General features: G+C 59.9%; 2 protein-coding genes across 7 annotated transcripts; one reads left to right on the forward strand and one right to left on the reverse strand.

Annotated features, from left to right (window-relative positions):
- Window positions 1–12,952: 12,952 nt before the first annotated feature.
- Window positions 12,953–20,712, forward strand: HMGA1 (high mobility group AT-hook 1). Of its 6 annotated transcripts, none has more exons than XM_062509376.1 (6): window positions 12,953–13,213; window positions 13,441–13,564; window positions 17,036–17,140; window positions 17,832–17,915; window positions 18,335–18,385; window positions 19,500–20,712. In XM_062509376.1, the coding sequence occupies exons 3-6, from the start codon at window positions 17,039–17,041 to the stop codon at window positions 19,551–19,553; spliced, it is 291 nt and encodes a 96-aa protein (XP_062365360.1). In that variant the 5' UTR covers window positions 12,953–13,213; window positions 13,441–13,564; window positions 17,036–17,038; the 3' UTR covers window positions 19,554–20,712. The 6 variants fall into 6 exon arrangements, with proteins under 6 accessions (XP_062365360.1, XP_062365359.1, XP_062365361.1 ...); XM_062509375.1 differs by having other exon boundaries at window positions 17,835–17,915; window positions 19,497–20,712; XM_062509377.1 differs by having other exon boundaries at window positions 17,835–17,915.
- SMIM29 (small integral membrane protein 29) lies at window positions 19,584–22,157 on the reverse strand. The gene is made up of 4 exons (XM_062509615.1): window positions 21,885–22,157; window positions 21,781–21,806; window positions 21,603–21,708; window positions 19,584–21,330 (listed from the first exon to the last, which is right to left on the reverse strand). Exons 1-4 carry the CDS (start codon window positions 21,993–21,995, stop codon window positions 21,268–21,270), a joined length of 306 nt encoding a protein of 101 aa, XP_062365599.1. The 5' UTR covers window positions 21,996–22,157; the 3' UTR covers window positions 19,584–21,267.
- Window positions 22,158–23,967: the final 1,810 nt, after the last annotated feature.

Below are 23,967 nucleotides of genomic sequence, written 5' to 3' on the forward strand. Positions count from 1 at the left end.
GGGCTCCCAGCCCCTCCTGGGGGGACCCATCCGCGCAAACCAAGCGGGGGTCTGGCTGTAGGGAGGGGCTCTCTGCCCCCTCCCAGCATCAGAGAACCAAGCACAAACACTCCATTCCAGCCTCACCTTCCCTAAGAGGTGACTTGTGTTGCTCGTTTGTAACAGCGAAATCCCAGCCCTGGTGAGGGCCAACCGGGGCCCGGGCAGGCTGGTTGCCCTTGGAAAAGGTTCCTTTCCATCCAAATCCTGGTTAGGAGGCTGGAGAGGAGCCAGTTTTGCAGAAGCACTCGGGATTGCCTAGCTCCAGTGCAATGCCCCGGGCTGGGCCTTTGAGAGAGCTGCAGCCTCCCAGTGAGATCCATGTCCTGAAAAGCTCCCCAGCCACCCTCCTGCTACTGGAATATTCCCGTGGATCCAGGTGCTCACGGGATGCTGCCCAGAGCACGGCTCCTGCAGAGCGACAAGGCTGTTGCAGTGTTTCTGTTTACAGCAAGAACAAGAGCGGTTGTGGTGTTTGTTGTTCCTCTGCTTTAGTGGGACAGAGGAGGGGGGCGCAGCCCCACCACCCTCCGTGTGTGCAGCCTCAACCTGGGCAGTGCTGATGCCAGGAATTGAAGCAAAAGGAAATCTACACGGTGGTCGGTGAGGGGGGACATAAAGACCAAGCCCCTAGGAGGACAAGACCCCCTGCCTGCCCCAGGCCAGAGCTGAGGAGACCCCAGACACCACAGGATGAGCCAGGCACAAATCCCTTGGCAAAAGCAGCTTCTAGAGGCACCCTAAGGTCAAGGTCCCTGCTCCAAATAGGGTGATGTCCTCAGCTCCTGGGGATTTCTAAGACACATGTTTGCCTTCAAGGAGAAACAAGGGTGCTCTGCTCACAGCCTGCGTCTCAGGTCCCAAAGAATCCCTGGGGGAAGGTGTTTGTGATAAATTATGGAGAATTCTGGATGAAGCACTACCTGAGCTGCTCTGGCAGCCGGCTCTGCTCATTCAGGAATGCCTCAGTGCTGCCCTGGCTCCAGTGAAAAATCATAACCCAACCCCCCAAAGTCTTGGGAATGTGAATCCCAGGGACTGCAGGGTGCTCTTCCCACCATGGCTGAGCTGGCAGTGGCTCTCTTCTCCTCTCCAAGCCTCAGGGCTTGCACATCTCCCCTTCTCACACCCCTCTGCCAGCCATCAGCCAGAACCCAAAATACCAGCACAGCACTCGTGTCACCACCGGAATGTCAGAGCCCAATTAACATTTGGAAATCCAGCTGAGGCACAATGGGAAAGGCCACGGCGTGGTGAGAGGATGGTGGATAGGATGGGAGACACCTCAGCGATTCCAGGGGTGCAGCCCATGTGTGGGGTTACCCCAAGAGAAGCTCTGCAAACCCCACAAAGGTCGCTGCGAGGGCTCCTCCTGCTCAGTGCCTGGGTCAGAGCTGATCAAATCCTCCAGGAGAGTTCGATGCCATCAGCAAATGGACACAGAGAAGGCTGCCAGGATCGATATCCCCTCGGCAGGCACAGAGCCAGAGGAACTGAGCGAGTCGCTGCCTCTCCGGTCCCGAGGGCAGGGCTGGAACCCAGGCTGGATTCCCAGCTCCGTGCTCATGTTCATCCCGGGTGCCCCAGCACCTCCAGGGTCCCCAGCAGCCTTTCCCTGAACTCCTGGGCTCACAGCATCCATGCGGGAGGCTCTGGGTGCCCTGAGCCCGCTGATCCCACAGTAGTCCCCAGGCAGGCAGGCACAGCTCCGGGCTTGAAGCTCCAGCCTCCCTCTGCCCTGGCCCCTGGCCAGCTGGGAAGGTCACCGTGTCCACTGCTGAGGCCACCGAGCGCCACCCAGGAGACACCACTGCTTGCAATTTGATTTTTTTTTTTTTTTTAATATAGGAAAACTTGAAACCGCATCTTATGGACTGGACATTCCGGCTCAGCTCTGCAAAAGGGTTTTGAATAATTTATGGCCGAGCCACCACCTCCTCCTTCCTCCTCGTGGGTCACTCCTGTCAAAGAGAGGAAGGCTCAGGAATCACACCCGGCCCTTTTCATCCGGGGGCTGCAATTGCCTTGGGTGTGGATTCAATTCCCTCCTGGATAGAAGGGTGTGGAAAATAAATCTTTAATTCAAAGTAGAATATTAATAGAACGGTAATTAGCTGTAATACCTACACAATTAAAAACAAGGAGGCCTGGAAAGAGCTATTTTCATGTGTATTTAAAAAAAATCAGTTCACAGGGTGAGGGGTGGGGGTGGCTGGGGATGTTTTTCTGGTGTCCCAAATATCTGAGGGAGAAACATGGCCGAGAGGAGCAGCAACACAGAGACACGGGCCCTGCCAGAGCTGGTGGAGCAGGAAGAAATAAAAGGATGGGTCGGAAGAAAAGAAAAGAGCAGAAGGATTTGAGGAGAAAAAGAAAGAAAGAAGAGCCTTGATGACACTTTTGTCCTGCTCCTTGGGGATTTTGCAGCAAAGGGAAGATTTTCACTGACGTCAGGCAGAGCTGAGCTGTAGCAAGACGATGGGGATGGGAAAAGTCTCTGTGGAAGTTGGCAGGGAATGAGCGGGGTGACCCTGGCTCAGCCCCCACAGACATTTTCCAGCAGGAATTGCATGAGCTGCTTGCAAAAAGTCATCAGCTCACCCCGAGCTGGGCAAACAAAACTGCACAACAAAACCAGCAGAATAATTCAGCTCAGCCCCTCCAAAAACACCTAAATAATAGGCCAAGGAGGTAAAAAAAAAAAAAAAAGCCCTGGATTTCTTTCTCAAAGAGACTCCCACACACCCCAGCACATGAATGTGGGTAATAGATCTGGATCTTTGGAGAGCAGGAATGGCACTGCCTGTGCTCGCATGGGCTTGACATTCACACATCAGGTCCGTGCCTCTCTCGAGGAGTGGGGATAATGGGATGCCGAATGTCAGACCACTTAAATATATATAAAACTCATTATACGCCTCATGACTAACAGATCTTGATGGGAAAAGTTGCATTTTAAAGAAACACTGGGGGAAAAAAAAAAAAAAGAAAAGAAAAAGCCCATCCGGGCTTGCGAGGAGGAATTAGCAATGAACGAGGGATGATTCGGCTGCAGGCTGGGAGTGATGACAACTCCTCCTCCTCCTCCTGGTGAGGAAGGCTCCAGCAGCTGTGCCAGCTCCCTGGCAGCTCTTCACTCACTTTGGGGGCTGCCAAGCTCCCACCAGAGGTTTTCCTGCAGCCCAGGGTCCTGCCAGGCATCCATCCCCCAGCTGACGTGGGACCCCCAGAGAAAGCCCAGGTGACACCAAGGAACCAGCCCTGCCTCTCAGAGGCCACCAAGGGCGACATTTCCTGGGCTTCTGGGCTTTTCCCCCAGGGCAGCAGCGGGGGGATGGAGCACACAGGGGAGCTGCCATTGAGGCAATGTCTTTCTCCTGCCAAACCTCCTCTTGCTGCAGCCTCAGAGCCTTTCTCGGGGGGTTATTCCTCTTTCTTGCGTGTATCCAGCCTAAAAATTCCCCTCTGCACCTCACTGCTGCCGTGACACGAGGACAAAGCACCCGTGCCTGGCTCTCGCCACTGATGGAGCCCGATGTCGGCGGCACCGTCGCTCTTCTCCTCTACAACACTTCCACCTAATGGCGAGAGAGCCACTGAGGAATCACCAGCCCAGGGCAGGGCGAGCGGGGACAGCCCCAGGAGCAAAGCAGAGACCAGCACAGCTCAGCACTGTGATGGACCCTGCCAGCCTCAGCCCCCGTAAAGAAGAAGCTTTGGTTTGCCCCTAGACCCACCCCTGAGGTGGTTCCAGCATCTCCAGAAACGGGGAATTTTGTCAGCTCTCATGTCCTGCGTCCCTCCTGCAGCTGCTGCTCCAGCAAGCAGGGCAGCGCAGGGAAAGAACAGAGGATTTGGGAGCCTTGGAGCCCAGCCCTGCACCCCACTCTGTGGCAGGCAGGAAAACACGAGGGCTGCTGCGGGGTGTGCCCTACAGTCTGATCCACTCAGTGCAACTGGTGAACTGGTCCCATCCCAGTTAGAAGCTGTTGCTTTATATAAGAGGAGGAAAGGGCTCAGGCCCAGGGACGTGCTGAGAGGCCAGAGGTTATTTTGGGCAATGATTTACTCCAGGTTTGGGGTTTAAATGATACAGAAACATGAAAAGCTGAGGCACAATGTTCTCCTGGAAATCCCTTGTCCTGCACCATCAGCAGCTTTTTTGGGCTGATGCTTCAGAGAGAGCAGGACCTGCCCCCAAACCAGCACCCTCAGAGGCACCGGGATTCCAGTGGTGCCACCCTGCTCCCACGGACCAACCTTTCTGTTCTCCCATCAATTCTGTCTGTAAAGCCAGAGATGTCCCCCTCTCCCCAGTGCAACATCCCAAAGGCACAACCCTGTCCCTCAAACCCAGCATTGGGACAGACAGCTCTGTCTTCATTTCCATTTGGGTGCATTTATCCACCCACAGGGATCGTGAGCAGCTGGAAATGTTTTCTTTAAATCTCAAAAAATAAAAAAAGGAGAACATTTGGTGGTAAAATTAACTGTGACGGCCAGGCAGCACACACTCCCTCTGCACCCACAGGACAATTAGAGGAAAATCTTTATACATTAACTAACAGGGAAGGCAGAGATGGCATGGAAGACAACCGGCTCATTTTCCCCAACCAGCCATGCTGGAGCAAAGTGACAGCAGCACCTGGGATGCAGGACATGGGCAGGGCACAGGGCACAAGGGACAGGAGAGCAGCAGCTCTGGTGAGGGACTGGCACTAGAAAGCCGCAGGATGTTGGGTGGGCCCAGCACCAAGCACCAGCATCTCAAGCACCCATCCAGGCATGAGGAGATGGAGGAAGGCAAGGAAGAGCTCCATCCCTTGCTCATCCCCTCCGGGTGCCCCGGGAAGCTGCTGTACCCCCCCTCACACACCTCCAGACTGGCAGCTGAGCACCCATCCCACATTCAACCCCGTGTCAAAACTGCCCATTCACTCTGCGTGCACCAACCTGCTCTGCCGGAGAAAACTGCCCCAAACTGGGATGGATTTGCACCAGAGGCTCCTCCAGCATGCCCTGATTGCTGCTGTGGTGGGGAGTGAGTGGCACACCTTGCCCAGCAGCCAGGGAAAGGAACCCGAGGTAAAACCCCGCGGAGCCAGCGCAGCCTCCAGCTCGGAGCTGACCCCAGCGAGCAGCACCCGTCTTCTCCTCCCAACTTTTCCATAATTCATGCAACAACCTCCTGAAAGAAATATCCTCCTCGGACATAAAATATTCATGGCCTCATCCTTGCAAGGAAACACTGTCTTCCTTGGAACGCAACCAAGCAGCCGAGGCCAGCACGGATTTGCCTTTGCAGAAGTAATTATGTTGGTCATTGATCGGGTGCCGCAGTGAGGGGCTGTGCTGGGAGGGGCCCCACACACAGTGCCGGTGTGACCCCCGCCCTGTGCCAGAAAATGGCTTTTGGAAAAGTCACAAAAGGGTTTGGGGAGAGGGAGGAAGGATCCCACACTGTGCAGCAGCATCCCAAGAGGTTCTCCATCCTCGTGGCTGCATTTTTGCGCCAGCAAAGTCGTCCCAGGAGGGAGCAGCTCCCCCAGCACCACTGGGATTCCATCCAGATCCATCCCAGTTCCATCCACCACCCCTCACACACCACAGGCTCATGTACCTGCCAGCAGCCACCCTCCAAACCCCTCCAGTCCCCCCAGCTCCTTTCCGCTCCCAGTTTGGATGCTGTCAATCCATTGGGAGTTCCTTCCTGTTACCCTGCTTTTGCAGAGCTCAGCAGAGGCTCCAGCCCCATTTCACTGCCAATATTTAAAACCCTTTTTTTTTTTTCCCTTGCTTCTTCCCTCTGCCACAGCTCTCCAAGCCCCAGGCAAAGGGTTCCAGAGGTTCTCCTGTGCACTGGTTATAGCAGTCCAACAAATCCCTGTCCCTTGGGACAAGATGGAGATGGAAGTGAATGCATCACTCAGCTTCAAGGGGGCTCAGCGGTGGGGAAGGAGAGGAAGGGGCTGTGGGTCCCAGGGACAAAGAGCACCCCAGCAGTGCTTTGGGAGATGATTTGAGGAGGGGGGGGGGGAAGGAGACTCAGGACGGGGTGGTGGTGAAACACAATCTGGAGCAATCGGTGCAGCCAGGATCGGAGCCAGCCTTGGCCAGGGCTGGGTCCCGCAGGAGCTGCCAGCCCCGGGGACCCCCGGCTGCTGCAGACCCCAGCCCACGCTCGGGTCCCAGAGCTGGGCTCAGCGCCTCTAGCGAAGGCCAGCAGTGCCTTCCCGTGGAAGCTGCGCTCACTGCAGCCGTGCAGCAGAACGAACCCGGCACGGGGGATTCCTCCCACCCAGGGGATGGGGAAGAGGTGTCTGGAGCAATCCTTGTCCTAAATACACACACACACACACACACACACACACACACACACACACACACACACACACACGGCTGCGGTGGGGACTGTCCCCTCCTGCCCTACATGCAAAGGTGTGGCACAGCCTGAACAAGCAGCTCCTGTGCATAGGCCTCCCATCGCATCGTGCAACAGGTGAAACACAAGTTACACCTCCACAACCCCCTCAGAACCTTCCCAAAATCTCCAGGGCACATCCCTGCTCCAGCTGATGTGCCCCAAGCCTCTTCCACAGGTGCTGGGGAGCAGGGACCCTCCAAGAAGCCACATCCTTCTATTTAAGAGTGACAGGTAGGTGCTGAGGTGGGCTCATTCGGGGGTGTTCTCTCCCACCCCGCAGGGACTCTGGGACCGCTCGTCAGGGATGGGAACAGTGCTGTCCTCCCCCAGCTCCGAGTGACAGGGAGCCGCCCCCCAGCCCGCGCCCGCCGTGTCGTGACGCTCCCCTCGAGGGGAGCCACGCGTGCGGCTCCGCTCCTACCCACGGAGGAGCAGTTGCCAAGGGAGCCGTTCCGCGGGCCCGGAGCCGGCTGGGAAGGTGGATGACAGCCTGGCAAACTCCCACCTGGCTGCTCTCATGATGGGTGTGGGGGTACCAGGGCACGGCAGCACGTGAGGAGCATCCTGCCCCCTCACCGAAGCCTTCAAGGTGGGGAAGGTGCTTTTCCTGGGCAGGGGCCGTGGGGATAACCACAGCCTACTCCTCCCACCGTGGGTTTGGGGACACGGAGGGCTGGGGTGCTCAGCCCCACGGTGCCTTCCAGCCCCGTGGATCCCCCCTCCCCCAGCCCCTGAGCCCCTTGGTGCCCACACAGCCACCCTGCCAGCCTGTCCCTGCCATTTGAAAGATGAGCCCCTGGCAGAGCTGGCCCAGACACCGAGTAACCAGAGCCGGGAACGAGCGGTGACCCCCGGCCCGTTATAGCCGGCCCTAATCCCGGCCGGGCTCGGTGTCGCATTCCCCCGGGACAGAGACAGCCGCACCGCAGGGGCAGGGACACACCGTATGCCTGGGGGTCCCCGATAGGGGCAAACCCGCTGTCCCTGAGCCCCGGGGACAAAGCGAGCAGAACGTGGTGGGCTCGGTCCTGCAACCGGGTCACCAGCACCCCTCGAATGTCCCTCCCCAGGGGACCAAGCACCTCTCCCGCGGGCACTGCCAGGGGAAGATACGGGAACGCGCCTCAGCGTTGCCCGACTCCACTTTGCCCCCAGCACCCTCCCGCTGCCGGCGAGGGATGCTGGGACCCATCCAGGCACGGGCGGGGGGAGGATGCGGAGCCCTCCCTCCATCCCGCTCCACAGCCGCAGCCTCTCCCCGTTAGGTGGCAGCAGGAAACCGCAGCGTTGGCTTTTCCAGCCTAAATTATTCCATAACTCTGTGATTCTGGCTACGTGGGAAAGCGTTTCCCCGCAGGAAAACCTGCCACTTGCATCCCAGGATGCTCCATCCCGGCCTGGCCTGCCGCCTCGGGTCATTCACTGGTCATTAGGTGACCCCCTGCCCGCCCTGACCTATTTCATCCCAAAGCCTGGGGTCAAACCCCCAGGCCACGGAGGGGACACGAGCAGGGCTGCTCCGGCTCCCGCTCCCTCCTTTTCACCAGCAGCCAGCTTGGCCCCATACCCCGTCCCGTCACCTCCGGCATCGCCTCCCGTTCCCATTCCCCTGCCTGTGTTACCCCCGGCACCCCCTGTGCCTCCGGAGCCGGGACTCTGCCAGCGGCTGAGTCACCCCGGTGACCAGCACCTGAGTCACGGGGACGAGGGAAGTCCCCCGGTGCTCGATGCTTTTCCAACCGGAGCTGAGTAAACGGGAAAGTGTCAAGGAATTTGGCTGGGGAAAGTGTTTTCTTGGAGCCCCGATAAGGACCAGCCTCTCTGGTGCATCCCCTTTGCCACAGTGAACTCGCAGCTGGCCAGGGAGTGGGGGGAGGACGACTCCTTTCCTATCATACGGAGAGATTCCAGGGTATGGAGGAGCTAGGAAAGGCTGGGGGAAGCAGGAAAAACATCCCCAGTCCCTTGCACCGTGTGTCCTCCAGCCCCCTGCAAGCGTCTTGCAGTGCATCCCCCCGCCCTTCCTTGAATGCTACCGGCAGCCACCACCTCCTTGGCTGCCCTGTTCAGATTTAATGTGTAATAAAATACCTTGATTAAAAAAATACCAGGCGGCCAGACTCCCCTGCGAGCCCGCCAGAAAGCCCGCGATTAATGACCCTCGCATTCCCCTCCACCGCGTCCCTGTTAATGATTTACAGCGGCTCCTCCCCGGCCTGTCTCCTCCCTCCCTCCCTCCTCCAGGCGCCCCCAGGCCAAGGCAGAGGGGAAGGGGCTGCAGGAAGCCCCCGCAGGGATTTTTCTCAGCCCCGGGCACATTCCCTGCGTGGGGACACCAGAGGTGAGGAAGTTGCCACCGACCCCCCCGTCATGGGTCAGCCGCATCCTTGCAGAGAAGAGCACATGGCTCCATTCCGGTGCTTCCCTGATTCCTGCCCCGCGGGAGGGACCCCGGCTGGGCTGGCAGCCTCCCCCCACCCACCTGAGCCCCAGCACGCTCGGTGCACATGTGCTGAAGTGTGGGGGGAGCCGGGAACGGGGCCAGGGCTGCCCCCCGCAGCAGCCCCAGGCTTTGTGCTCCCGGCAGGCAGCCCCGAGGAGGTTTCATGTTACTGGGAAACTGGGATGGCGGGATGTTCCCGGGGCAGCCCCGCAGACAAAAGGCCATTGTGCAGCCGCGCAGCCATGGCTGCGGCCCCAGAGCATCCCGCTCCCTGCCAGAGCCAGCAGCCACCCCAGGCCCAGGCGGTGGCACAGCCGGTGCCCGAGGAGCACAGGGCACCCGCCAGGGGCTCCCCAAAACTCATGGGATGCTCCAGTAGAGATTGCCCAAGCCGGAGCACCACGGACACGGCCCCTTGCCCATCCCCACCCCACAAAAGGCATCCTCTCCATCCCAGGGGACAGGAGTGCCGCTAAACCAGACCCCGCTGGCACCGAGTAGGGGTGACAGGCAGGGACGTGCCCCCACAGGTCAGGACGTGCAGGTGAGGGGTGGCTGAGCCTGAGCCGCTTTCCAGCCCCACCGGCTGATCCTGCTCGCCCTGCGGCCGCCATGGATCAGCCTGTGCTGTCTCAGGATCATCAGGGTACAGGGAGTTATTTATGTGCGTTTCCCTGTGCGGGGGCTGTGCTTATTGCAGTCCCAAGCATCCCGGAGCCCAGAGCAGGGAGCACCTCCAAATCTTCCGGCCTTCTCACCAAATTCTCCGAATCCCCTGCTCCCAGTCGGTGGATCCAGCCCCCGCCACGCCCCATTAACTGCTATTCCAGAGAGTTCTGGAGGCGACAAACACGCCCGCTGTAATTAGCCAGGTGGCCCTTCCAATCACCCAACAACCTGAGCTGACTCAGAGGATCGGGTTTCCCCTTTCCCAGGGAAATTAGCAGGAATTAGGCGCCCAAACCCCAAACGCAGCTTTGCGGGGCTCGCTGGCAGTGCCAGGACGCAGGGCAGGGCAGGATAAGAGGAGTGCCGCTCAGGGTCACCTTCTGGTCCCCCACGTCCCTCCTGGATGCTTTTCCGGACACCCCATCAAGACCTGCAGTTCTGAGGAACCCAAGGAGCTGGGGGTGATTTCAAGTACCTTTCCCCCCCCCCTCTCTCTCTCTTTCTGGGAACTCTCCAGAGGTGCAGCTTTTCCCAAGCCCTGAGCACCCGTTTCTCCCTCAGGACTCCTCCCGGGCCTGAAATACTAGCTAAATAAATCAAGAAACGAAACAATTCATAGGTCTACCCCCCATTTGCAGCTCGTACACTCCCCGGCACTGCCCTGGGGCTGCATCCTGCAAACCCCGGGCTCAAATCGGCGGCGTTAAGCCTGTAAGTTATCAGGTGATTTAGGAATTTGTCCCCAGAATGGGGCTGCAGGAAAACGCTGCCCTGGTGAGAGCTCAATCTGCTCCAGGGGTGAGAAGGAGGAAGCGGCTATTTAATCAAATTAACAGGCCTGTTTTGGGGTGGGTCCGGGGCTGTTGGGCCACATGGGGCTTCATCAATGGGGCCATCGGGGAAACAAAGCCGGGAGGGGAAACAAAGGCCATGTCCCTGTCCCTGTCCTCCCGCGCCATGGCCGGCCAGCCCTGTGAGCAGCCGGGCCGGGACATCCCTGTTCGTATCCCGGAGGGGTTCCCGGAGGGTTCGGGGCTGCACGGCTCCGTGCGATCACGGCACGGCACGGCACGGCACGGGCTGCTCCGCCGTGCCCCGCGCTGGGCTCAGCTGCGGTGGGGGGATAATTAATCATTTGTTTCCCCATTTTCAGCTTCTTCTGTGGCTGCAGAACTCAATCGCAGGATGGGGGATCTTGCCCAGTCCTGTTCCCAAAGCCACTCGGCCACGAGCTGTAAATCAGGAGCCCAAGTGCAGAAACAAAAGTGAAAATGTTCTTCCTGGGCTCAGTCCTGGGCTCTGCTCCAGCCCAGTCTTTTTTTTTCCCCCCCTGTTCTCCACTCCTTGCACGTGGCTGCGTGCCTGTACCTGGCTCTCAGGCCATCTCCTCACCTCTCTCTACTTCTGGGGCACAATTGCAGCACTGTTTTTCTTTAAGGGCCAAGTGGTCACCCCACAAATATGGGGAGGCTCCAGCGTGGGCTCGGAGAGTGGGGAGCAGCCAAAACTTTGAGGGATTAAAGCAGAGCAGCCCCGGTTGTTTGCAGGACTCAGGCTGCTGCCATTCACCAGCACTGCACAGTAAATAACGAGGGATATTAATAACAACGAGCCTCTGCCAGCACACAAACCAAGTTCCTTGTTGGGCTCACAGCAAAGGGGAAGCCTGAGAAGCAGCGCTGGGGTAAAAGACATCCTGGCACATCCAAACCCAGGCAGGGCTGGCTACAGGCTGAGGAAACACTAATTTTAGGGGGAAAACAACAACAACAACAACAACATATATATATACACCAAAGAACCCACAACTTCCGCCCCCCCCCAAAAAAAAAAAAAAACATACAAAATTAAAAACAAACGAACAAAACCCAAAACACTTGGGGTCTGCAAACAACCCTTTGCCTGTTCTCGAGGCCCTGGGATGGGGGAGACCCACCCAGGATCTGCACAGGGTGCAGGCAGGGTGGTGCCGGCACTTCCTGCAGGTGTTTGGGAACAGGAACCCTCTTGCAGAACGGTTCTTCCCCCTCTTCGCTTTCATTTTTTAACTGTCAGAAAGGGGCACTGCTCCAATTGTGTTTTAGGCAGGGGAATTTGCAGAGGATTTGAAAAATCCAAATAACAATTAGCAGAAACAAGTGCCCGAAGCCTGGCTGGGTTTGGTTTGTTTTGCATCACAAACCTTCCCTGCCAGAGCAGTTTTGCACAGACAGATATTGATACTTTCACATTTCCTCTTTTTAAAGGTCTCCACTTTTTTTTATTTTAATAAAAACTGGCCCAAAACTTAAATCCAGCAATCTGAAGTTCAGATCCTCACTTCAGAGTTCAACCCTTAGAGTCAGGATGGTCAAAAGCACCTAAAGCAGAGTTTCCATTAGATGTGTGACTGTTGTTTTCACAAGAGTTTGCAGAAATTTCACACACTGGGGTGCTGAGCTCTGGGTTTCCAGGTATCCCGTCAAGGAAAACCACTACAAGATCCCAAATGTTTTAGAAATACTGCCCTGACACAGCAGGACCTGGGTTTTGGGGTACCTCACCTAAGAGTTGGTCTCAGCTGATTCCAGCCTGACCCAAAGCACTTCCAAACCGACCAGAGGAATTCCGAACAAAGCTTTTTTGACTGCAGACTGAGCCCAGCACATGCTTAAGGCCAAGGAGAGCCTCAGGGCCACTCACAAGCTCCCCCAAACCCCACCGTGCTGAGCAGGACCTGCTCCCCCAAACCCCACCGTGCTGAGCAGGACCTGCTCCCCCAAACCCCACCGTGCTGAGCAAGACGTGCCCCCCCAAACCCCACCATGCTGAGCAGGACCTGCTCCCCCAAACCCCACCGTGCTGAGCAGGACCTGCTCCCCCAAACCCCACCGTGCTGAGCAAGACGTGCCCCCCCAAACCCCACCATGCTGAGCAGGACCTGCTCCCCAAATCCCACCGTGCTGAGCAGGACCTGCTCCCACACCAGCCTCCCCTTTCAGCAGTGGTGCTGCAGTAGAACATTAAATTAATATCACAACACGATCCAGGCAGCCCTGGGAGCGTCGGGGAGGGAGCCCCCACTGCCGGTGCCTCCAGATGGGAACCAGAAGCTTTTTTTTGTTGGGGGGTTGACCTGGTGAGGAGGCAGCAAACAGGAGCATCATGCTTTGGCCATCAGCACATGGCGCGGCCCCAGCCGGTGATTATCCCCACGGGGACACCAACCCCCCCCCCCCCCCTCCACACCAGCCCAAAGCACGGAGAGAGGAGAGCCACGGCCGTCCCCATGGTGGGGAGGGGGGAAATCACTCATCGTGGGGTCACCCAGCCGGGGACAGCCACCCCCTTCCCCCGCACATCCCCAGCCGGGAGCATTCCCGGAGCGGAGAAAACGAGGCCGTTGCAATCCTCCCAAAGGACCCTCCATGTGCCTCCGGGGACTCTCCGGCAGGCAGGGCCGGGGGCGCAGCCGCCGCCGCCGCAGCCCTTTGAACGGCCCTATCGCTCCCGGCCGCGCCGCCCCGCGCCGCCCCCGCCGTGATGCGGCCCCGGCTCCGCCTCCCCCGCTCCGCCGGCGCTGGGAGCTCCCTTCGCCTGTTTGCCCTTATTTAATTTCGAGTGTGATTTTGCTATTTTTAGCAGCTGGATCCCCTCCAGTAAGGCTAGGAGCTCGCTCCGGTTTTTTTTTCCCCCCCCTGTCCCCCCTTCCCCCCTCCCTTTTTTTTTTTTCCCTCCTTCTCTGCAAATGATTTTGACCCAGCTTCCTTCCTCCTGGAGCATTTTTTTTTCCTCTCTCTCTCTCTTTATTATTTATATAAATACGCGGGGCCTGGCGGGGCCGGGGATGCGGGGCTGAGCCGCAGCCTCTCTCTTCTCCTTGCAGATCCGCAGTCGCCGCGGGCGGGGGGTCCCTTCGCTCCGCAACACAGACCCGCCGGGAAAAACAAAACCATCAAACCGCCCCCCAAAACCCAGGGCGAACACCCGGCTCCGGGATCAAGCTGACTGTGAGTTCCACCTTCCTCTTCCTTCTGCTGCGGGGGGCCGGGGCTCTGCTTCCCTTGGCCGCATGCGGGGCACGATCGGCCCCGGCGTGTCGGGGTTTGCAAGGACGCGGCCGCGTGTGGCTGGCGGTGCTTCGCTTTATTATTGGTATTAATTATTGTTAAAAGCAGGCTGATGCACCTGGCGGGCCGCGGCGGAGCGTGGGGGGGGGGGGGCTGAGGGTGAGGGGGGGGGGCGGGCGGGGGTCCCCGGTACCGCTGCTCCCCCTCCGCCGACCGACTTTGCTCCGCTTACTCGGTTGCGGGTGATGCAAACGCCCCGCACCGCGCCCGGGGGGCCCGCACGGCCCCGGGCCAGCCCGCGGGGCCGGCACCGTGCAAGGTGCGTGGGGCCGAGGTCGGTGCACGGGCGTGGGAGCGGGACGCGGCCTTGGGGCTGGGGCGGCGTGAGGTGCGTGGGGCCGGTGCGAGGCCAAGCCCGGGGCACGGGGAACGTGCACACGCGGCTCGGGGAGAAGTTGCGGTGCTGGGGTTCAGCCGCCCCCCTTATGGTGCCCCCCCCCCGCACCCCGCCAGCAGCTCTGGCTCCACGAGGGGATTTATTACACCTCCCCCCCCCCACCTCCCAGGACAGGGGCTTCACAAAGCCCTGATGGTGCCCTTCCTGCCTCTTTTCTTTCTCCTCCACCTCCCTCCTTCCTTTCCTTTATCACTTCCTTTTATTATGCATCCCAGGAAGGAAGGGGGGGACTTTCCTCAATGGCAGCCCCGGGGTGGGGTTCAGAGCAGCCCCACGGCGGGTCTGTGCTAAGGAGGAGCCCGCACATCCCTCCCGGCCCGCACCCCTGCCCAACAGGCTCTTCAACTTCTGCTCCACGACTCCTTCCCCTCCTCCTTCCCCATCCCTCTGCCAGGAGGTGCGGCTGGGATCCTTCTCCAGCTGCCATCAGGCTGGATTTTCTGGGCGTGAAGAGATTTTATACATACATACACATATATATGTATATATATTTTTAATGATCTAAGCCCCCGCCTGTCTCCCCGCTTCTCTTGGGCCAGTTTGTTTAATCTAAGAGTAGGTGGCAGGAGCGGGGGATTTATGGGGTTATCTGCACGGAGCAGCATAAGCCAGCGCAGGCGGCTGGGAAGGCAGGACCAGGCCCAGAAGCAGCCGGGAGAATGGTTCCGAGGGACCAGGTTTGGCTTGTGCAACCCAGAGGTGGCTGCTAAGGACAGCCCAGCTCAGGGTTGGAGCAGAGGGAGCGATGGGGCCGGGGGAGGAGATCCCAGCCGCTCAGCATCCATAGGGATGGAGAGGGGAGGAGGTTTCCTTCCCCCAGCTCCATCAATCGAGAGGCAGATGTGGCCCCTCCACCTCCAAACCGTGCAGAGATGTTTTCCCCCACCCCTCGGCTGCAGGGAGCCGGGCAGCCCCTGCCCTCATCCCCCACTGATTCCTCCCTGCCTGGAAAGGTTTCTCCCTCAGCTGCTTCCTCTCCTCCATGGCAACCCAGCTGCTCCCTCCCTCCCTCCATGGCTCTGCTGCGTGCGAGCAGGGCCGGAGCTGCTCCCGCCATGTGCCCGGCATGGTCCCACAGGCTCGGAGCACACCCGGGGCCTGGCAGGTGCTGCCGAGCCGGGGGCATTGCAGGGAGCTGGGGCTGCTCTCGGCAACAGGGTTTTGGCTGGGAAGCTGCTGGGATGGGAGAGAAGCGTCCCCCATTTCCAGCATCCTTCTCCCAACCCCCTCTGCCAGAGTGGGGCTCCCTGAGTCCCCTGAGCTCTGCAGCCCCTGGGGAGAGCTCTGAGGTGCCGGAGGGAGGGCTGCAATGGGATGGGATGAGGAGGGATGGATGGATGGATGGGATGCAGAGGGATGGGTGAGAGGTGCACGTGCTTTCTCCAGCACCAACAACTTTGCTGCAGCAGGAGCTGCTTTTGGTGGGGGAGGGCAGACCCAGCGGCATTCCCATCGCATGGAGGGTCTCCTTGGCATTCCCAGCCCGAGCTGCTGTGGGGTCTGGTCCCTCCTCCAGGGGAGGAGAGCACGGCAGGGTGGGGGCCATGCTGGGCCCATCTGCTTCCAGCTGCAGGAGGGGGCACGCAGCAGCTTGAGGCTGTGCTGCCTCTGACAGAGATTGACTTAAAAAGAGACAAAACCCTGTCCCAGCTCGACCAGCAGCCGGCCCTTTGCTGGCCTAAATCTAAACCATACTTCTTTTTTTTTTTCCCTAAGAGACTCCTTCATGGGCTCTGGGATGCTGTGAGTAATATTTTCGGGGTGTTTACACTACAGCGTGGTTTCTGTCTCCCAAAAAAAAAAAAAAAAAAAAAAAGACTCCGAGGGTGGTTTTTGTTGTTGTTGTTCTGTACTCATGAGTCACTTCCAGAGGGGAGCAGGAGCTGACGCCTGTTTTTTGAAAAGGCTCAGAGGTCTGAGTGTGGCTCCTCAGGCTGCATGTCCTGCCCACAATCTCCCCAGTGAAGCTCAGTGTCCCAAGGGGCTCAGCACCCTCGGCCCTTGCAGCCCCTCTATCCCAGGTGATCCAATACCATCAAGTCAGGACCAGTTCTTCAAACCTGAGCATTATTATCCCAGAGGTAGGAGGGTACCTCCATCAACACACACAGACTGGGCACACAAACTCAGCCCTGCCTCTGTTCCTGCTGGGAAGCCTCACATCCACACTCTGGGCAGGCACCCAGGACTGGCAGCAGGGTCACCAGCAGGCACCAGGGCTGTGGCAGCAATCCTGCTCCTTGCCACCCTGAGTCCATCGTCCCGGCTTCTGGGCTGGCAGACGGGCACGGAGCCACCCCTACGGCTCTGGAAAAGCAGGTTTTCCCTGTGCCCCTGGGAAGCAGCGAGGTGGAGAGGGGAAAATGGAGCCTTTTCCTCTGTGGGATTGCTCCAAGAGCAAGGGAGAGCTGCCCAGCCCTTTGGGACATGCACAGGGGAGGGGACAACCCAGTGTCCCCAGGTCAAAGTGCCTGTCCCTTACCTCAGCTAGGTAGCAGGAGCAGGGGTGCAGCAGCCACCCTGGGTGCTGCAGTGCTGAGGGTGGGGAGCAAGTCTGTGGGACCCTGAGCCCTACTTCAGGGCCCTGGCACCCCCAGTGCCACTACTCATCCTGTCTCAACTCATGGGTGGCAGCAGCACATGTGAGATTTCAAATTAAACCTGGAGTCACTCTCCTCTTTTTGAGGAAAGGGGCTGGGCTCTGCAGGATGGTGTGGCCAAGCTGCTGCTCCCCAAACACCTGAGGGGTCCCCAGGAGCTACCTGAGTGCTGGGCACTGGCTGATCTGTATGGGCTTGGGGCACTGCCCTGCTGCCAGTGCATTTTGCTCCCCAGCCAGTGCCAGGAGCGTGCAGGGGGCATCTCACCTACCCCAGGGTGAGGGCTGGAGGATGTCATGGCTGGCATGGTGAGCCAGAGCCATGACTGACTGACCTTCTTCCCTCCCGGGACAGAAAATGAGTGAATCCAGCGCCAAATCCAGCCAGCCCCTGGCCTCCAAAGGGGAGAAAGACGTGTCGGAGAAGAGGGGCCGAGGGCGGCCTAGGAAGAAGCCGCAGGTACGTGGGGTCCCCTAAGAGAAAGGAGGAACTGGGCACCCCCAGGGTATGGGGCAGCAGGAAACCCCACACACACCTACAGCCCCAGGCTGGGGACATCCCCAGTGCAGCCCTGTGACCTCTTTGGGCAGCACCTCCCCAGGGCTCATCAGCAGCAAGACCCTCCCGGGGGGCTCCAGAGCTCCTGGCCCCAGCTAGGGGCTCTCCCACCCCTCCCCAGGCCCTGCTGAACCTGCCTTTGCAGATGGGCTAATTAAAGCCCCATTAGCAAAAGCTGCTCAGAGAGATAAGATGCTGCTGGAGCCTTTATAGTACCAAACCCTGCTCAGCCCCCCCCCTCCCGAGGCAGGTGGGGTTTGTGCACATCGTTTTCCTGCAGAAAAGGTGATTTGTGGCTTCCCTGACGCTTCCTCAGCTGCAGCACCAGCAGCGAGCAACGTCTGGGCTGAGGGGCCGTGGAGACCATCCACGTGAGCTGAGTGGGTGATGCTGGGGGTGGAAAAGGTCACATATGCCCAGCTGAAGGACACGGGAGCCTCTGCCTGGTGTCTGATCACCAGTCCCAGTGTGACCAGTGCTCCCAGTACCACATGGAAGAGCATCTCTGCCCTGGCAGGTCTCCCTGGCTGGAGCATCCTGGGGTGCACTGGAAGCTGCTCTGGGCATGCAACCCCCTCTGCTTTCCTTCCAGCAGGAGCCCAGCGAGGCCCCAACCCCCAAGAGACCCCGTGGACGGCCGAAGGGCAGTAAAAACAAGGCCACCACAAAGGGCAGGGTAGGTACCCGGGGACAGGGCTGCTCCAGCTGGGTGCTGGTACCACAGGTCTGTTTTGAGCTCAATTATGGACAATTGAGGGCAGATTTGCCTTAGAAGTGGGGATGGGGCGGAGCGGGGGGGGGGTGAATCTGGCCCAGGGAGGGTGGGGAAGCTGGGGGCCATGTGTCAGCACCAGGACACCCGAGATAAACCTGTTTGCAAAACACACGACTCACATCCTGTACCCACCTCTTGACTCACGGGGCATCCCAGAGCTGGGGGGGGGGCTCGGGGGGCTGGCAGCAGCACCCCAAGAGATGCCACTGGGGTGATGAATCTGGCAGTCACGGGTGGGAGGAAGGAGAACACCACCCACCCCAGCCAGCATCCTGGGGACAGCCTGATCAAAACGCCTTTTTTTTGTTGCCCTGGCTCAGAAAGCTGCAGTCACACCAGGGAGGAAGCCTCGAGGGCGACCCAAAAAATCGGTGAGTGGGCTTTTCCCTTTCCCATCTATCCTGGTAGGGTGCTGGGCACTTTGGAGGTATAGCCGCTCCCCAGAGAGCCCCATGAGTGCAGGGTGGATGCTGTAAGGTTGGAGGAGCTCAGAGTAGATGAGCGAGTAGGACACGGGCACTGGGTGGGCTTTGAACTCCCTAGGGCCGGGGGTTTGAGGAATCCTGGCTTCCCCACCTCCTCCTGGGCCCAAGAGCAGCGTTGGGTGGCTGGTCCTGCCCTGGGGACATGCTGGCACATGCCTGCCCCTGCACGGGCGTTCCTGCAGCCCGCGGGTGCAGCCGCCCCCTTCCTTCCCTGAGCTTTCCCTCCTCCATACCATTTTTTCTCCTTTCCCCCTCAGTTCGCAGCTCAGGCGGCTGCCAGGTACCCCGGATGGTTTAATCTCTCTTCCCTGCCTGTCCCAGATTTTGCTCCTTTTCCCACTGAAATTCCTTGCAGAACTGAGGGGTTGAGACCAGCCAGGGCTGCGAAGACGAGGTGGCATCCTGAGCTCTCCTGTGCCGGTGTCACAGTGCCAGGATCTGTCTGGGGACCCCAGGGTGGGCAGCCAGTGCAGTGGAGGGGGTGTGGAAGGAGCCTGTCCCGTGCCAGCGGGGCCGTGCCGGGGACACCGGGACACGATGTCCCGCTCTGGCAGGCACGGTGGCGTTTTTGTGAATGAAGAGGGAGGAAGCGGGGGCCGGTGTGACTCAGGCTCACTCAGCCCTGAGTCACCGCCGCCTGCGGGGTCACGGCCGCCCACCCCGGCGTGGGGGCTGGACGGGGACACCCGGCACGGGACAAGGACAGCCGCTGCTGTCACCGCCTCCCGTGGCCACTGTGGACGGCGGTCCCACACTCCGAGGTGTTGTGCGCTCATGGGGTGCGGTCTCCTCACTGCGAGACCACCCCGGGAGTTTTTCAGCTGGGATTTAAGCTCCAAGTTGGAGTCGGGGCCAGTCTTTTAATCCAGGAGGGTGCTGTGTCTCGGTTTCCCTCGTTGCACAAAGCGTGTGATGTGTCTGGCCAGCCCTTTGTCCAGGGGCGGTGCAGTGGGGCTCGCTCCCTGACACCCCCCGGCCCCGCTCCCTTGCCTTGCAGCAGCAGGACGAGGAGGAGGTGAACATTTCCCAGGAGTCATCCGAGGAGGAGCAGTGACACCTCCCGAACCGGCGCTACCTCATCGCCCGACGGCCCCGCAGCGGCCGGGGGAGAGGGACGGGGAGAGACCCACTGTGCCGCCCTGGCTTCCTCCTCCTCCTCCTCCTCCCTCCTCCGTTCCCTCCTCACCCTCAGACAACGGCAGCACTGGAAAATGGCCCAACCCGGGCGGCCCCCACAGCCCCTGCCCGGGGGGGGGGGGCACCTGCCCCAGCTCCCCCTCCCCAGCCCTCGGGTTCGGGGCAGCCCCACTGGAAAGGAGGATCATGGCAGAGCCGGGGCTGGCACCCCCCACCTTTGCTGCCCCCCATGCCGTGATCTCACCCCACCAAAGTGGGTGCTGGCTGCCCCCTCCAGCACTGGGCTCTGCCCTGGGGCCTCTGCAGGGAAGAGATGGGGGGGCAGTGAAGGTGAGACCCCCCCAAATGCATTAGACCTTTGCTCTGGCCTGCTGCTACCCTGGGCAGCCCCCTTTGTCCCCCCCAGTCCTGGGTGACTGCACTGTGTGTGGGAGCAGCTCCTGCAGCGCTGCCGGGGCCCAGTGCCCATCCCCGGGGTTCCCATCCCCGGGGTGCCCGGCCCCGGGGGTGCCAGAGCACGGCAGGCTCCAGGCAGCCCTTTCCTCATACGTTCTGGGTTTTTTTTTTTGTTTTCTTTTTTTTTGTTGTTGTTGGTTTTTTTTTTGGTATTTTTTTCGGTTTTTTAGTAGTTTTTTTTGTCCTTTCATTCACAACTACCTCTGGATATTTAAGTTCCACTCTCTGAACTCACAGGTGTGCTGCTGCACTGCCAGGGCACTGTGGGCTCAGTGGTTCCTGTTTTCGGGGTGTTGCTGGGGGCTGTGGGGTATTTTTTTTTTCCCCTTTTTTTTGGGCTCCATTTTTCTTTTTTTTTAAAAAAAAATCGTTATTTTGAGGTCTAGTTCGCTCTGCTGCTTCAAGGGATCGAGGCTGGCAGGGCAGAGGTGTGGGGGGACCATGGGATGCTCCCCTTGTCCCTCTGCCCCAGCACGACGGCTGCAGCGGGACCGGAGGTCGGTGCCGGGCGGCCCCGGCGGGAGAGAATCGGGGTTTGGTTTGGGTTTCTTTTTTGGTTCACTGTTAACGACCTTTTGGGTTCCTATTTGCAGTTACTTGAATAAAACATTTTATGGATGTCTGTGACTCCTCGTCTGTCCCCGGCAGGGTGTGGGGCAGGGGTGGCTCCTCCCAGGGCATCTCCACAGGGACATCCGTGCTGGTGGCAGCCACCAGCAATCCACGGGGATGAGGTGCCGATGGAAACAAAAACAGGCAAAGCCCTGCTGCCCCCCAAACTCCCACCCAAGGCTGGGAACCCCCAGCCCCACAGGGAGCCTCGGGGCCAAGGCAAAGACACATTTATTTACCCCATCTTCCCCCAGGCATCCCGTGCCAGCAGAGCCTGCTGCTCCGTGTCAGTCTACCAGCCCCTGTGGACCCTCCTGGTGCTTTCCAAGGGGCTGCTGGAGCAGTTCAGGCAAAAAAAAAAAAAAAAAAAAAAAAGAGGCAAAATCAGGCACTGAGGTGGGAGATGTCCCGTCCTGGTCAGCGCTCAGAGGTGAGAGCAGCGGCTGTGGCATCGTGGCACCACCGTGGGCACAGCCTGCCTGTTTTGGCTGATGGTACCAGTGCTGGCACAGTCCTCCTTTCCCTCCCGTGGGCAGGATCTGGTTCTGGTGCTCCAGGTAGAGTCAGGCCCTCCAGTCCTTGCGTGGGGGCCAAGGGGGAGAGGGTCCCCCCCAGCCGGGCACCACCTGCAACACAGAGGGGCACACCTGCAGCCTAGGGTATTGTGGCAGGTGGGTAAGGCACTGCCCACACAGCCCAACCCTCCCAAAAATCTCTGGATTATACCCAAAGCCTGACTCCCTCGAGGTTGGACTCAACCTTCTTGGAGATCTTTCCCAACTTCAATGATCCTACCATTCCCCCCACAGCTCTGTCGGGACAGGCACCTCACTTGTTGCTGCTTCAAATTTTTCATGGAAAAACACGATTAAAGCCAATTCCCACCACAGCCACCCACCTGAGCTTCCTCAGCCTCCACCAGCAGCTCCTGCTCCGACTCGGGTGGCTCCTCAGCCGGGTCGTAGCTGTACATGGGCAGCAGCCGGTGCCGCAGCCGGTCGGACCTGCCGGGGGTCAGTGGTGAGTGGTGACCCCGCAGACCCCCCACGGTCCCCCAGCACCGCGGCCCCGCTCACCTGCGTTTCTTCTTGACGTACATCACCTGCGGGGAAAGGCATCAGCAGCGCAGGGCTCGGCGCTGGGCTCTCTGCCCCCCGCTGCCCCCCGCCCACCCACTCACCGCGGCCAGGAGGGCACCGAGGAGGGTGAGGAGGAGGAAGGGCCCCAGCACGGAGCCCACCAGCGAGTCCCCCGCCGCGCCCGGGGCCGTGGGGGCCGTGGCGTTGCTCATGGCCCAGCGCCGGCTCCTGCCTGCATGGGGGGGACGCGCCTGTCCGGCCCCAGGGATGGGAGCTCTGCAATCCACAGGCGGCCTTGGGAATGACCCACCACTCAGGAATGACCCCCACCCCGGCAATGACCCCCACCCGGCAATGAGCCTCGGCCTCGGGAATGATCCCTATCCCGGGAATGACCTCCCCCACCCCGGGAATTCACCTCCCGGGAATGACCAGCTCACAGGTAATAGCCCACCTCCCACCCGGTAATAACACGGTATCGATCCCCCCGCCCGGTATCACCCCGTGGGGCGGGGGGGGGAGGGGGTCACCCCGCACCCCCCTCCCTGCAGAGCTGGGGCTGGAGGGGAGATCCGCTTCCACCAGCGGGAGGACCGCAGTGTCCCTCACCCTGGGCTCTGTCCGGGACACCCTCGGACCCCCGACCCCACCCCAATTCCCCCCTCCTTTCCTCCTGGTCCGGTTTGGGATAACCCGAGCTCCCCCTCCCCCAACTCCGGGGATCCCCGCGCGCGCGCCCCGCCCCGCCCCGCCCCGCCCACCTGCGCGCGCCACCCGCGCCCGGAACCCGCGCGGCGCGTGACGGACGAGGGGCGGGGCCGAGAGCGCGCGCGAGGAAGGGGTGGGGCGAAGGGGCGGGGCCTGGAGGGCGGGGCGATGGCGGCGCGCGGCCGGCAGGGGGCAGCAAAGACCGGGGGGGAGGGGGGGGGGGGGGGGGGAAGGCGTGAGGGGAAAAGGGGAAACAGGGTAAGGAAAGCCGGGAAAAATGGGGAAAATGGGGCAAAGAGAGACAGGGGAAATGGAGAAAATGGGGGAATAGGGCAAAGAGAGACAGGGGAAATGGGGAAATGGGGGAAAGAGAGGCAGGGGAAATGGGGAAAATGGAGGAATGGGGCAAAGAGAGGGGAAATGGGGAAAATGAGAAAATGGGGCAAAGGGAGCCAGGGTAAATGGGGAACTGGGAGAGGGAGGAAGGGTGAAACAGGAAGAAAAATTGCGAGAAAGGAAGAACAGGCCCCTGGGAGGGGGGGAGAGAGAGCACAAGGAAAGGTGAGTGGAGGGGTCGGCAGACAAATGGAAAGGAGGGATGGGGGAGTTGCACACCTGGCCAGGTGAGTGCACAGATGGGGTGTGGGTGGGAGAAGAGAGAGGCATGGATGGACAGACGGATGGACGGACAGATGGACGGACAGATGGATGGAGATGTAGGTGTGATGTGAGACAACCAAAACCCGCAGGGCTGGGTTTCAGGAGATGCCAGGAACACGGGCAGGGTTATCCATATTGGGAGCGGCTGTGGGTCCCTGGCCAGGGACTCCTGCTGTGGCCGCTCTGCCCCAGGCTGCACCTGTGGGCACTCTAGGCAGGGGCTGTGATGGTGTCACCCACAGTGGTGGCAGCGCCCCAGCCCTGATCCCACCGCAGGGCTAATCCTCTTTGCCCGCAGGGACCAGATGGTCCTGCTAAGTGGGTCAGGCAGGAGCGGGGAATACCAGGGAACGCTGGGCCCCACTGCGCTTCCCAACAGCTACAGAAAATAATCATCAAGTGGAATGAGGTGAAAGAGGAGCCTGGACATGGTGGAGTTGGGGGGACACAGGCCCTGGACTGGCAGCAGGACAGGGCTTGACCACTGTGGAGCATCCGGAGCCTCCTGAGCTGGTGGGGAAGAGCAGAGACAGTCTGCAGCCTCTGGGATGAACTTGCCCATGGCACGATCAGTTGTATCCTGGACCCTGCCTGCACTGCTGCCCAGACCCTGCCTGCACTTCTGCCTTACCCTGCCTGCACCTCCATCTGCACTGCTCCCTGCAGCCTGCCCATATCGCTGCCTAAACCACTGCCAGTCCCTGCACCGCTGCCCTCACCTCCTGCCTAGCCCATACAAGGTTATTTTCCCCTCTCCAGGTCAGAAAAGGGCACCAGCTTTCCCGAGAGGGGCCAACAGCTGCTGTTCCCAGTGTC

Source organism: Cinclus cinclus, chromosome 27 (genome assembly GCF_963662255.1).
Source record: "Cinclus cinclus chromosome 27, bCinCin1.1, whole genome shotgun sequence".
Taxonomy (NCBI): Eukaryota; Metazoa; Chordata; class Aves; order Passeriformes; family Cinclidae; genus Cinclus; species Cinclus cinclus.